The 15,000-nt window shown below is 44.0% G+C and overlaps 1 protein-coding gene across 2 annotated transcripts in view; it reads left to right on the top strand.

The window, feature by feature from the left end:
* Positions 1–15,000, top strand: part of LOC123511691 — a 49,886-nt gene that overhangs the window by 18,979 nt on the left and 15,907 nt on the right. For both annotated transcript variants that reach the window (XR_006676915.1, XM_045267746.1), the window contains exons 3-6: positions 315–460; positions 11,768–11,934; positions 12,267–12,395; positions 14,838–14,915. Coding sequence is in view for 1 of the 2 variants with exons in the window: in XM_045267746.1 (XP_045123681.1) it covers positions 315–460; positions 11,768–11,934; positions 12,267–12,395; positions 14,838–14,915 (520 nt within the window). In the remaining variant the exon portion in view is untranslated. The remainder of the gene's footprint in view (positions 1–314; positions 461–11,767; positions 11,935–12,266; positions 12,396–14,837; positions 14,916–15,000) is intronic.

Genomic DNA, 15,000 nt, shown 5'->3' with positions numbered 1-15,000 from the left:
TTCCCGCTCTCCTTCCTCATCTGCATAATTCTTTAAGCTCTGCCTCTCTCTCCCTCTCTCCCTCCTTTCCTTCATCCCTTCATTCTTTACATGACTCTTTACTCTCCCTCATTTTTCATGAATGAAGGACACTGGCCTGGATCAACATAAAGGGAGAAAGAAGGAAATAAGAATACCTAATACGATGCTAATTCCTAGAGTTATATAAAGCCCCTCCACTCCCTCTCTCCTTGCATTTCTCACACGACGTTCATTCCTCACCGCTCCACTGCAATCCACTCCTTTTCAACCTCCTGTTTTCTTTGCCCCACAAGGTACGTGAAGTTCGCCTCCCCGCATGAACACTCGCTGACCTTCTCGCTGCTCAACCTGAACGTACTATTGTGCGGGGTGCTGGTGCTGCTGCTGATCGAGGTGTCCGGCCCGATCTATGGCTGGGCGGAGTACGGCTACGTGCCAGGTGAGTGACGCTGGGTGGTGGTGGTGGTGGTGGTGGTGGTGGTGGTGGTGGTGGTGGTGTGGTGTGGTGGAGGTAGTGGTGTGGTGGTGGTAGTGGTGCGTAGGGAAAATTAATGGTAAAGACACAGAAGAGGATGAAAAGGAAGTAATAAAAAGGTGAATAATATGAAAGAAAAAAAGTGACAGGATAAGAAGGGTAAAAAGAGAAGGAGACGTCATGGAAAATGGGAAAATGGAAAAAATCGACAAGGCAGGAAAAAATTAGGTTTAGGAGAAAGAAAGATTAAAGGAGAGGAAAAACAGATATTTGGGAAAAAGGATGGAAAATGTCACGGCTGATGGAAGGCAAACAAGACGAAAAAGAAGAAAAGTGAGGGAATGACAAAAAGACAAGATAGAATTGAAAAAGTGAGAAAGATATAAAAGATATCATACCGCATCGACATCAGATATCTTAAGGCGCTATCATGTGTCTTATTTATTCCCTTTGTGTGTCTCGTCTCTCGTTTTCACACAAATATCCAATAGAATTAACCATCACTACCGAAAGCGAAACAGTGAGTAACAACACGGAGAAAATAAGAAAAGGATACATGCACTGCTTACAAACACTTTCTCTATCCTTGTCCCATCCCATCACCGTGTCCTCCTTTCACGCCACACGGATCGCATAATGTAATATAACGAGGACACAACACAACCCAAAGTGAAACAGTCTATAACCATACGAAGAAAATAAGAAGGGGATACATGCACTGCTTACAAACTCTTTCTCTACACTTGTCCCACTCCAGCACCGCCCTCCTTTCACATAGCACGGGTCGCGTAATATAACGGGGACACAGTGCAGGCAGTAAGCGGCTTATGATGAAGTTACTGAGGCCATTAAAGCTGCACAGAATGATCACTGGAAGAGCCTTGCGTAATGAAATTGAAACTTGTATAATTGATCGTGAAAATAAGAAAAAAGTCGGCATATTAGATTTCAAGCTTACATAATGGTGGTTGAGCGCTTAGTCTCGAATATATTACCACGAGTCTTCACTAAGTTCGCTGTGTTTGTGAGTAAAAGGTGATGTGCGGCCTTATGGGGGTGAAAGCTTGCTATCTCGCTATCTGTGTGGGTGTGGAAAAGAAGCGGAGTGGCTTTGTTATCGAGCTTTGTATTGGTGTCTCCGCGTTTGAGGCGGAGGTACCGGCGTTGCTTTTATCGAGATTACAAGGGAAGATCTGGTGTCGGTAAATAGTCGATCCTCGGAAAAGAAGTGTTCGTGTGTCGTACTCTGTGATTGATATTGTGTGTGTTTCCTTTCGCTCTCTTCTATCCTCCCGCTTTCTCTCCAGTCTCAGTATTATCAATACCTTCAGGGGGATTTTACACAAATCACTTACTCAACATTTTGTTCGCGCCTATCTTCATTACACCGTCTCTCGCAGTGTTGTCGTAACACAGATTATAGCAGTTGTAGATAAACACATGCCCTACTCAGCCAGTGTTCACAAGGATGCAAGGATCCGAGCCTCCGAGGAATATTAACCCCTTCAATACCATGACACGTTTTCATATTCATTCTGCTTACTATTTAGTGATTTTATACAGCTTCAGAAACTTATAAGGGGATTAAAATAGTGAAGACTGTGGCTACTAATCTTCTGACCTCCATTAACCCTTCCTAATGTCAATAAAATCGTCTAGTCATACCTAAAACTAAATACAGAATTATTTCCCCGTACTGAAGGGGTTGAAGATGAAAAACATGAAGTTGGCGTGATTCCAGAGAACAAAGGAGAAAATTGTCGTTATCTAATGTTTGGCGACGGTTGGAAGTTAAAGGTGAACTGAAGCAATGAAAAAACTGGTAACTAAATGCAGAGTTGAGAGAGAGAGAGAGAGAGAGAGAGAGAGAGAGAGAGAGAGAGAGAGAGAGAGAGAGAGAGAGAGAGAGAGAGAGAGAGAGAGAGAGAGAGAGAGAGAGAGAGAGAGAGAGAGAGAGAGAGAGAGAGAGAGAGAGAGAGAGAGAGAGAGAGAGAGAGAGAGAGAGAGAGAGAGAGAGAGAGGCCTGATGTTATAGTGAACCAAGCAACAAGACATCAGCATCAGGAAGATCCACGTGTCTGCCACTGAAAGCCCTTGGCAGAGTCTTTGTTCTCTCGGGACACACACAAGTACACCATTAACATCGACTTGGCTCACTCGGGAAGCTGATACGCCCTTTGGCTAACTGGCAAGTGCAACATGCCTCGCTGCTACGGCCAAGTTACTTACTCTCCCATGGTACTACTCAACGCTGTGCCTCGACTTGGCTCAGACTGCATCGTTATTGGCACCGTGCTGATGGATTATAGGCCGGTATTCTGAAGTCTCTCTCTCTCTCTCTCTCTCTCTCTCTCTCTCTCTCTCTCTCTCTCTCTCTCTCTCCACCACTGTTATCTAACTACAGAGATGGTTAGCCGAGTTCCAAAATGTTTCTCTTTTTCTCATTGTAGAGATTTTCTTAATCTGTCACTAGGAATGTAAAAATCCTTAAAAAACTTCTTACTAAAGACTTTTGGATGTAGTGAAGGTGAAGCACAAAAGTGTTTCAGAATAGTCTAAGGTGGCGAGGGGAACGAAAGGGAAAGAGAACGATCATGTAAAATGAAGAGGACGCGGCGGCTCTTGATTTCTTTCCGCTTGATTAAACAGCCCTGGGTGATGGTTAACTCCCTCGTTTACCCCCGTGAATCGCAGCCAGAGACCCCTGCCATCCCCCAACGAGGCATCACGGACCGGACTGAATCTCTGGTGGCTCGCAACAACCAATCGTTATTCAGGAAAAAATCAGTGAATGCAAGTCAACTCACTCCGTTCACTGCAATACAAAGGTGGCACGTGTCTGTTTGTCCAGCAATGTATCTTCATTTCCGTCTGCCGGCGTGTGTATCTGTTTGTGACCAGTTGGTTGGTTGGAGGACTGTGGGGGTGTTAGCTGGTTTATCGACTTGTCTGGCTGGCTGGCTGGTTGGAGGACTGGGGGAGTGTTAGCTGGGCCAGCTAGGCTGGCTGGCTGGCTGTTTGGAGGATTGGGTGTTAGGTGGGTTATCGACTAGGCTGGCTGGATGACTGGCTGAATAGATGAATGAATGGCTAGCTGACGGGTCGAGCTGAAAATTGGATGGGTGGATGGATAGGTGGGTAGAAAAATGGATGGCAGCATGGATATTTCATTATGACAACAGAGATATCAAATTAGAGAGACCAGGCAGGCTCGCTGATCACCAAGAAGGTAAACACCAAGTAGCGCGAATTTTAAATCGATTAGGATCCTTATTATTTTTTTCCTGAAGCAAGACTGCATGAAATCATATTTCCTTCCCTCGTGATTGGATCAGGACACGCCGCACAGCTCAATTCGCAGCGCCATAAGCTGAGTACGCGATAATGGCAGCCAATCAGGATCCACTTACTGAGGGTGGATCCCTGAAGAACACACACACACACAAAAAAAAAAAAAAAAAACATGTCTACACTTATGTAACAAATGATCGTCTGCGTTATTCCGTCGTGTGTGTGTGTGTGTGTGTGTGTGTGTGTGTGTGTGTGTGTGTGTGTGTGTGTGTGTGTGTGTGTAATTCACCTCGGTCGCCCGCTGGTCACCCAGCCAGTCTTCCCCATTACGGAGCGAGCTCAGAGCTCATAGACCGATCTTCGGGTAGAACTGAGACCACATCACACACAACACACCGGGAAAGCGAGGCCTCGCCGCTTTCCGGGACTCGAACAGGACCTCTCGATTGTGAGTCGAGCGTGCTAACCACTACACTATGCGGTGTGTGTGTGTGTGTGTGTGTGTGTGTGTGTGTGTGTGTGTGTGTGTGTGTGTGTGTGTGTGTGTGTGTGTGTGTGTGTGTGTGTGTGTGTGTGTGTGTGTGTGTGTGTGTGTGTGTGTGTGTGTGTGTGTGTGTGTGTGTGTGTGTGTGTGTGTGTGTGTGTTTTATGCAAGAGGGAGAACTGCCAAGGGCAACAAAATATTAGAATAAAAAAGGGCCACTGGAACTGCAGTTTCCCTAAAAGATTTGAAAGGAATAGTCGAAAGCCAAGGACAAATGTCTTGACACCTCTCTCTTAAAAGATGTTAAGTCGTAGGATGATGGAAATACCGAAGCAGGTAGGGAGTTCCAGAGTTTATTAGTGAAAGGTATGAATGATTGAGAATACTGGTTAACTCTTGTATTAGAGGGTTGGACAGAATAGGGATTAGAGGAAGAAGAAAGCATTGTGCAGCGAGGCCACAGGTGAGGCATGCAGTTAGCAGGATCTGCAGAGCAGTTAGTATGAAAATAGCGATAAAAGATAGAAAGAGATGCAACATTTCGGCGGTGAGAAAGAGGCTGAAGACAGTCAGTCAGAGGAGGGGAGTTGATGAGACGAAAAGCTTTTGATTCCACCCTATCTAATAAAGCTGTGTGAGTGGAACCCCCAAACATGCGAAGAGTACTCCATACAAGGACGGATAAGGCCCTTGTACAGAGTTAGCAGTTGGAGGGGCGAGAAAAACTGGCGGAGACGCCTCAGAACGCCTAACTTCATAGAAGCTGTTTTAGCAAGAGATGAGATGTGAAGTTTCCAGTTAAGATTATGAGTAAAGGACAGACCGAGGATATTCATTGTGGAAGAGGGAGACAGTTGAGTGTCATTGAAGAAGAGGATAGTTGTCTGGAAGGTTGTGTCGAGTTGATAGATGGAGGAATTGAGTTTTTGAGGCATTGAAAACTACTAGATTTTCTCTGCCCCAATCAGAAATCTTAGAAAGATCAGAAGTCAGGCGTTCTGTGGCGTCCCCTGTGATCTGTTGACTTCCTGAAGGGTTGGTCGTCTCTGAAAGGACGTGGAAAGATGTAGGGTGGTATCATCAGCGTAGGAGTGGATAGGGCAAGAAGTTTGGTTAAGAAGGTCATTAATGAATAATAGAAAGAGAGTGGGTGACAGGACAGAACCCTGAGGAACACCACTATTAATAGATTTAGGAGAAGAACAGTGGCCGTCTACCACAGCAGCAATAGAATGGTCGGAAAGGAAACTTGAGATAAAGTTGCAGAGAGAAGGATACAAGCCGTAGGAGGGCAGTTTTGAAATCAAAGCTTTATGCCAGACTCTATCAAAAGCTTTTGATATGTCTAACGCTACAGCAAAAGTTTTACCGAAATCTCTAAAGAGGATGACCAAGACTCACTAAGGAAAGCCAGAAGATCACCAGTAGAGCGACCTTGACGGAAGCCATACTGGCGATCAGACAGAAGATTGTGAAGTGACAGATGTTTGAGAATCTTCCTATTCAGGATAGATTCAAAACTTTAGACAAGCAAGAGATTAAAGCTATAGGACGGTAGTTTGAGGGGTTAGAACGGTCACCCTTTTTAGGAACAGGCTGAATGTAGGCAAACTTCCAGCAGGAAGGAAAGGTAGAAGTCGATAGACAAAGTTGGAAGAGTTTGGCCAGGCAAGGTGCAAGCACGGAAGCACAGTTTTGAGAACAATAGGAGGGACCCCATCAGGTCCATAAGCCTTCCGAGGGTTTAGGCCAGCGAGGGCATGGAAAACATCATTACGAAGAATTTTAATTGTAGACATGAAATAGTCAGAGGGAGGAGGAGAGGGAGGACAAGCCCAGAATCATCCAAGGTGGAGTTGTGAGCAAAGGTTTGAGAGAAGAGTTCAGCTTTAGAGACAGAAGAGATGGCAGTGGTGCCATCAGGATGAAATAAAGGAGGAAAGATGAAGAAGTGAAGTTATTTGAGATGTTTTTGGCTAGATGCCAGAAGTCTCGAGGGAGTTTGAGTTTGAAAGATTTTGACATTTTCTATTTATGAAGGAGTGTTTGGCAAGTTGAAGAACAGACTTGGCATGATTCCGGGCAGAGATATAAAGTGCATGAGATTCAGGAGATGGAAGGCTCAAGTACCTTTTGTGGGCAACCTCTCTATCATGTATAGCACGAGAACAGGCTGAGTTAAACCAAGGTTTAGAAGGTTTAGGTTGAGAAAAAGAATGAGGAATGTACGCCTCCATGCCAGACACTATCACCTCTGTTATGCGTTCAGCACAAAGAGATGGGTCTCTGACACGGAAGCAGTAATCATTCCTGGGAAAATCAGCATAATACCTCCTCAGGTCCCCCAAAACGCCAGAGGCATATTCGCTGTGTGTGTGTGTATGTTTACATATAACCGTGACATACCCAAATAAAACTCGAGCCATACTAACACGTCTCCACATCACCTTGTTTACCGGCAAAATAAAAAAGGTTTGTTTGAGTGCACCACAGTTCCCCGCAACCACCACAGCACCAGTGAGGGTGAACGTGGAGTCATGGCAACGCAGACACCAGAGAAAATCGTCCAGTGAATTACAGTTATCCACGATATCAATAATAAACGACGAGCGTACTATGGGAATCGTTCTCTTGCTGTTTCTTGATGTACGAGTAACATAACACTTCTGTCTCTTTTGACACCAACGCGTAGATTCTCTAAAATCACACAAAGACTAAGTGATGCTATTAAAAGTGTATTTGAAAGGATACCAGAAAAACTCGACTGAAATTGCTGTCATAGCCATGAACCAAAGGCTTTGAGGTGCAAGGAAAGATAGGCACGTGCACCGAGGATTGACGTTTGAAAATTCTCTTTGCCCCTCACGGACTTTGATATTCTAGAATACATCTGAAAGAGAGAAGCATCACTAGCCGCAGCCACCTCTGCTGTCCACCAGTCACTGTACACTCTGTGCCTGAAGATCACTGTAACATATGTTAGAAAATTAGGAAAACTGCACGAAGAAATCAGGACTACACGTGGCGCTCACTATAGAAAACATATCTACTTATTTCAGTCTATTATCTCTATCCAAAAACTGGTCTAATCTTCTTTTAATTGACCTTAATGACTCAGCACTAACAACATGATAACTGTGTTCATTCCATTTATCCACCACTCTATTGCTGAACCAATTTCTTCCTAAGTCTTTCTCAAACCTGCGGATGTTTTGCAAGACATTTGGTTTGTGAATCTTTAAAGGCTCGTCGTGTGAAGTGGTAATAACTCTCTCTCTCTCTCTCTCTCTCTCTCTCTCTCTCTCTCTCTCTCTCTCTCTCTCTCTCTCGTCTTGAAAGCGAGGTCGAATGAAGATCTTACCTTACCGCAGTGCCGTGTCTAGTTGACGTTGGCGACAATGGAGTGGCAGATTCTTCTGTTCCCAGCCAATTCCACCACTTCCTCCATCCTCTCTCTTCCCACCATCTTGATTGCATCCATATATTTCATCATCTGTCTTCCTCTCGCTCTTCTTCCCTCGATCATCCCCAAGAGGCAGTCTCTCTCTAGGCCATCCCCTCTCAAAACATGCCCAAGATACCCGAGCTGTCTTCTTCTCACTGTAGTCATTAACTCCCTTGTCGTGCCGGCCATCTGCAATACCTCCTGATTTGTTCTCCTTGCCACCCACGGGATCCTCATCATTCTTCTAATGAACCACATCTCTGTTGCCTCCATCCTCTTCTTCATTTCTCTACTAATGGTCCAAGTTTCACAACCGTATAATAGTACTGACCATATGTAACACTTTAAGATTCTTAACCGGATCCCACTACTCAAATTCAGGTTTGTTTGTATGAAGATAGAACGTGAAAATATTTAGGTACAAGTAAAATTCCGACATTCGAATAAAGGAATGAGATTCTGACGACGAGTAACGCGGGGCAGCTCCTTTAGAATTACTGCAGAGATAGATAGATAGAGAGATAGATAGATAGATAGAGAGATAGATAGACAGAGAGATAGATAGATAGATAGATAGATATATATATATATATATATATATATATATATATATATATATATATATATATATATATATATATAGAGAGAGAGAGAGAGAGAGAGAGAGAGAGAGAGAGAGAGAGAGAGAGAGAGAGAGAGAGAGAGAGAGAGAGAGAGAGAGAGAGAGAGAGAGAGAGAGAGAGAGAGAGAGAGAGAGAGAGAGAGAGAGAGAGAGAGAGAGAGAGAGAGAGAGAGAGAGAGAGAGAGAGAGAGAGAGAGAGAGAGAGAGAGAGAGAGAGAGAGAGAGAGAGAGAGAGATAGAGAGAGAGATAGATAGAGAGAGAGAGAGAGAGAGAGAGAGAGAGAGAGAGAGAGAGAGAGAGAGAGAGAGAGAGAGAGAGAGAGAGATCAACGTGCTTAGAAATCTAAATAAACAAATACCAGAAGAGCAACCTCTTTACCAGACGTGCTAAAAACAAAACTCCACAAAAATATAAAGACGAGAAAAAAATAGATAAAAAATTCGAATAAAGGTGATTTCTAGCAAAGAGAATGAAAAGAAAAGAAAAGAAACGATATCCAAACATAAATACATGAATATCTAAATGAATAAATAAACAAACACATATACATGTAGAGAGACTAACTGTGTGTGTGTGTGTGTGTGTGTGTGTTCCCAGCCCCGAATCACGCCACATCCCGATCCTACATTGACAGTAATCATCTGCCAGTTAGTGTCAGTTGCCACCCACGTACGTACAGTGGCAGTGCATCTCGACCCACGCTTACCATTAATACTGAATGTCCTACCGAGAGAGAGAGAGAGAGAGAGAGAGAGAGAGGAATAATTATCTCCTCCGTACCTGTTCAAACACATAAACTGTTGATTATCGTTAATGAGCAACAATTTGGGAGGAATAGAAACTAATATTTGTAAGGAATGATGATGATGATGATAATTATGGTGATGATGATGATGATGATGATGGTGATGGTGATGGTGATGGTAATGACGATGATGTTTATGATTTTTTACTAGTTCTACACCTACTCCTTCCTTCCTTCTTCCTTTACACCTCTGCCCCTACCTCCTCCTCTTTTTCCTCTTGCTCCTCCTCTTCCTAAAGATATGCGAGTTAGAGTAAGAGGAGAGTAGATTAGTGAATATATTTATGTAAATTTGTACGAGAGAGAGAGAGAGAGAGAGAGAGAGAGAGAGAGAGAGAGAGACTGAGTAGGTGACGGATTTGGATGGGAAAGTAAGATCAGGGAGGCTTATTCACGAAGCGATTCCAGCGAGTATTAGCTATGAAGGGAGACATAACTGAGACGAAATGACACCTTCTATAAGAAAAAAAAAAAATATAGTCATAAATTTTGTGAGTGTCATAAATCTGTCATAAGCTGTCTCAGCAGCTTATGACAGGCCCCCGACTATCAAGATGGCCGCTCCACAACATCCCTACCTCAAAAATTATAAACAGATGGAGCGCACAGAGTGAGCGACACAGAAGTCATCAGAAGATACTGTTTGTTCTCTTTGTCACCGATCTAGTGTGGCCAGTCTAACAGAAAAGTAAACTACCTATCCCTTGAAATGATGGTAGTCATAACAGTTAGATATCTTGCTGCTGGGATAGCTACTGAAATTTGCAGCTGTTCTTTAGTGATGTCCTTTGGGGCCATTGCGAGGTCCATCCTTGCCATTCCAACATTCGAATACCGTGTTTGTTTGCACCGAGGCGCTTCTGCGGAAACACATTTACCGTGTTTCAAAGACTAATTTACCGTCGTATCACCTCTTCAGATACATAAGAAAGAAGGGAAATATTCATAAAAGCCATGAAATCGTAGTAAACGGCAGTTTTGACACCAAGTAAGCGGTACATGTAACAGGCAGTTATGATAGATGCCGCTCAGCATAAGATATACGGCTTACGATACACGTTCTAAGCTATGACAGTCATCTGCCATAGCTGTACCACATGTCGTAACTCCACGAAGAACACAGCGCTAGAGAGAGAGAGAGAGAGAGAGAGAGAGAGAGAGAGAGAGAGAGAGAGAGAGAGAGAGAGAGAGAGAGAGAATAATAATAATAATAATAATAATAATAATAATAATAATAATAATAATAATAATAATAATAATAACAATGAAATCATTCAAACATTAGAAACCGGCAATCATCTTAAAGGAAACAATGTAAAACTTAACTATCTGACTATCTAAACAACTAATGAGCAAAATAAACCAACTAACACTTAACTAGCAAACAAAACAAGCAGACGAAGAGAGAAGGGAAGAGAAAAACAAGTGTAGCGTGTCTGTCTAATGAACTCATCAACTAACTTCCTCCATAATGAAACAACAAAGTGGAGGAACAAACAGAGGAAGAACAGAGGGAGAGGCAAGGCGGGGAAAACAAGTCGAGGGTCTGCCGGGAAGGAGGGGGAGAGGGAGGGGAGTTAGGGAGGGAGAGTGGGTGAGGATGTCTCTTGATGAATTAAGTCAACGTTTTCAACAAAGCAAACACCTTCATGAAGAGCGAAGTGAGTGGTAGAAGAAGCGAAGAAGGAAGAAAAAGAAGGAAGGAGATGAATGAGCAAAGGTTACGGGGAGTGGCGTGGCGTGGCGTGATGCCAAACTTATCCTTACCAGATCTTCCTCCTCCTCCTCCTCCTCCTCCTCCTCCTTCTCCTCCTCTTGCAACCACCTCCATTAACCTTCATTAATCCTCCTGACATCAATTACTACCCTACATCGGGCAAACTCCTTTTTCACCACCATCACCTCCACCACCAGCAGTGCCGCCGTCATCGCCGCCGTCATATAATCCGCAAAGCCATTTAGTCACCTCTGACAGCCCGTACTAATTGCCACCTTCACGAAAGGCTCTGATATCCGTGCATCACCCTCCACTCTCCACTCTCCTTCCCCTCCACGCAACACCACTCATCAACACAACACCAGTATAGGATTTATCTCAACACCAATGTTACTTGTTTCAGTGCCGTACCCTTTCAAACTCCACTTGAATACTGATTTTCACTAATGTATAATTCAACACCACTCAAATTTCCTCAAATGAAATATACATCAACACCACTTTTATATCAGATCAACATCAGCACCAGTCTAACATACATCCTTCAACACCACTCAGATCCCACAACACCACGCAAAATCTACACCAAACATCTCAAATATCTTTCAACACCACATAAATCCCAACCAACACCACTCTTATATCCCTCAACACCACGCAGACCTCCCTCAACAAACACCAGTCAACTCATCACCACCACCACCACCACCACCACCACCATAACACCACCATCCTAACAACCACCACTCACTAATTGACTAACAATTCACATCTATTTGTACATAACTATCATTTAATCAACTTTTATCCCATCTCTCTCTCTCTCTCTCTCTCTCTCTCTCTCTCTCTCTCTCTCTCTCTCTCTCTCTCTCTCTCTCTCTCTCTCTCTCATGAACGTTTATGCAGAATGCGGCGTGTGCGTTCTCAACCCGGGATCGACACACATCCTTACGTACACAGCGATACAAACAGGGTGTTACGTGATGTTGCCGAGTCTGGTCACGCTGGCGGCGTCAGCGGCGGTGCTACGAAGGTGCCACGCCAGCCCGACGCCCCTCACCCGCGGCTCCCAGGTAGGCGAGAGAGAGAGAGAGAGAGAGAGAGAGAGAGAGAGAGAGAGAGAGAGAGAGAGAGAGAGAGAGAGAGAGAGAGAGAGAGAGAATCAATTGAACACACACACACACACACACACACACACACACACACACACACACACACACACACACACACACACACACACACACACACAACCAAGTAAGAGGAGAAGCGTCGTGACCACAAGATGCTCATGTTACTTACTTCGGATCTTCCTTCTCCTATTCCCCTTCCTCCTCCTCCTCCTCCTCCTCCTCCTCCTCTTCCTCCTCCTCCTCCTCCTCCTCCTCTTCCTCCTGCTTATCATCAGGTGCTCAAGTCAGCAGGGGGAGTCTGCGTGTTATGCTGCGCCATGCTGTCTTCTGTGCTCCTAATGCTCCCCTACCACCTTCTGCTACTCCTTCAGGCGGCTGCTCTCAACATCCCCTTCTGGGCCAAGGTAAGGACTGGAACCTGCACGGGGGGGGGAGGGGACGCACAGGTTTTGAGGTGCTCGTCAGTAAGAGGCGGTGAAGGGAGTGACATGATGAGTGAAGGGCTGAAGGAAGGGGATGACTGGTATGGCAGAGGAGTGTGTGTGTGGAGGAAAGGAAGAGATGATGTAGGAGAGTGAAAGGGATGAATGAAAGAGAAATATGGTACAGGGAAGGAAAATAGGGAAGAAATGTAGAGAAAAGGGAAAGGAAGGAGGAAGGATAAATGTAAGAGACCGAGGGAAGAGGAAAAAATGAGAGAAATTCTGATGGAATAAAGAAAAAGGACGGAAAAGAAAAGAAAGGAAGGAAGGAAGAAGAAATAGTGTTGAAAGGAAAAAAATGAATGAAAATTTATAGAAAGAGAGGAAAGAGGCAAGGAAATATACTGATGGAAGGGACTAAGTGTGGTAAAGCAAAGACAGGAGAAAGGAAGGAATCTGAAGGACAAAGTGGGTCAAATGATCAGCGACAGCGTGTCTTGAGTCGCAGTGTCGCGTCGCCTGGCGGGAAGCAACTTACACACAGATATTCAACTATGAACACTCGATCTGTTGCCAACGATTCCTCTTACGACACGTGATACTGGAAGGGAAAACAGAAGAAGAAGAAGAAGAAGAAGAGAGGATCGTATTTGCTTCCTCGTTCTAATATGTTAAGGTCTTACTGGTAAGAAGACAAAAATTAAAAAAGAAACCTATTGAAGCAGCAAGTCGTGACGTCAGCCTCACAAGAGCGCCATCACGACCAATTCGCCATTCCGCCTTTCCTCCGTCCCACTGACCAATACTCAAAACACAAGTGACCTCGTTGTTGTGTACCTACATGATACGAAGCACGTACCCAGGTCCTCCATAAAAACACATAAATATATCACACTTGTCACCTAAGGCATCTTTGTAAGTCGCTTGGCAGCTTGGTGAACACGCGTGCGGAGGTGGGTGAAGACTAGCTTTGTTGGTAAGTCGGTTTAAGAGATGTATAATGACATCTGGTCTCTCCCCTAGCGGAGCCGACTTCTGCTCACCACGCCAGACTCTTCCACACAAGAAAATTGCTTATACGTAGTCATGAATGATGCTTTGGAAGTCTTGGACTGGTGTCATTATCGATCACAGTAAAGAAAAAAATCTACTTATCTTTAATGAACATTACAAAAAAAGAGATTAATTGCTCTGATTATTCAGACATTATACAAGTAACACTGATCACGAATGTAAAGTCATTAATGAAGCTTAATACCCTTTAAATACACGTCCATAAGAAATTGTTGAAGCTGAGAGCATTAAGTTGACTGAGGTCTGGCGAGGAATCTTATTTGAGGAATCATCTACCTTTATTGCATTTATAATATATCATGCACGAAAAACGTACTTTATGTAGTAATAATGAAGATGAACGCTGCCTCACGACCTACTCACGACGGGAATATTAATTAGACGACAGGAATGGCGGAGCGGCTGGCGAGATACCGCTGGCTGCCACCCTGTGCTCAGTATGCCTCATCAGCTAACAATGTGCAATGGCTACCTTGTGTCCGACGGTGACTTGCGAGAAAAACAAACCTTGAGTTCAGCAATACTAATAGAAATATAAAAAGTTAAAGAGAATATCTAAAAAAAAGTTAAGCAGTTCAATTACTCACAAAAAAAACGACCCCTTCTTGAGGTGCAATGGACTCAAGTTTATTTCCCGTTGGCATATTGCATTTTGTTTGCAATACACTTGTTCACTGATTGGCGATTTGCATGAGTAGGAGTGCTGGATGAAAGCAACTTTGACATTTTAAGGCAAACTGGTTGGAATTATAGCAGGAACGACATGGCAATGAAAACAATCGCGTTGAGAGAAAAGAAAGCGAAATAAAAGGATTGGCGAGTGAAGCTGAGAGCGAAAATTTGCAAATGAAGAGAGTCACATAAGAAGCTTGAAATTGTAGACTGCTGGAACAGAGAGAGAGAGAGAGAGAGAGAGAGAGAGAGAGAGAGAGAGAGAGAGAGAGAGAGAGAGAGAGAGAGAGAGAGAGAGAGAGAGAGATTACTAATAGTGTATAAGGACTTCAACATAAGGCGCTTAAAATTTGGCAATCAGGCTGAGATAGATAGATAGATAGATAGATAGAGAGAGAGAGAGAGAGAGAGAGAGAGAGAGAGAGAGAGAGAGAGAGAGAGAGAGAGAGAGAGAGAGAGAGAGAGAGAGAGAGAGAGAGAGAGAGAGAGAGAGAGAGAGAGAGAGAGAGAGAGAGAGAGAGAGAGAGAGAGAGAATCCTTCATCTTTTCTATTCCACATGTACCACTAATCAATCACTAAATTCACTACTGCAGATATTCTCACTAGGACCAATAAATATCTATGCTTTCTTTGTATCCCTTTGCGTGAGATTCATTGCCTGGTCTGGCTTCCAACAGGTGGTGTCCTACTGGCTCAAGATCGTCGCCCTCACATGTGTGTACCCTCTCGTGCTACTCACTGCGAGGCCTAGAGATGTGAGTTGCTCTTCTACACTCTCATTTGTCCCTCTAACCCTTGCATTATTCCGTTCCTCACCTACACTCGTCCTCTTTCACCACT

This window comes from Portunus trituberculatus, chromosome 31, assembly GCF_017591435.1.
Source record: "Portunus trituberculatus isolate SZX2019 chromosome 31, ASM1759143v1, whole genome shotgun sequence".
In the NCBI taxonomy this organism is placed as follows: Eukaryota; Metazoa; Arthropoda; class Malacostraca; order Decapoda; family Portunidae; genus Portunus; species Portunus trituberculatus.
Note: the sequence above shows the minus strand (reverse complement) of the source record. Positions and strands in the feature narration are given on the sequence as shown.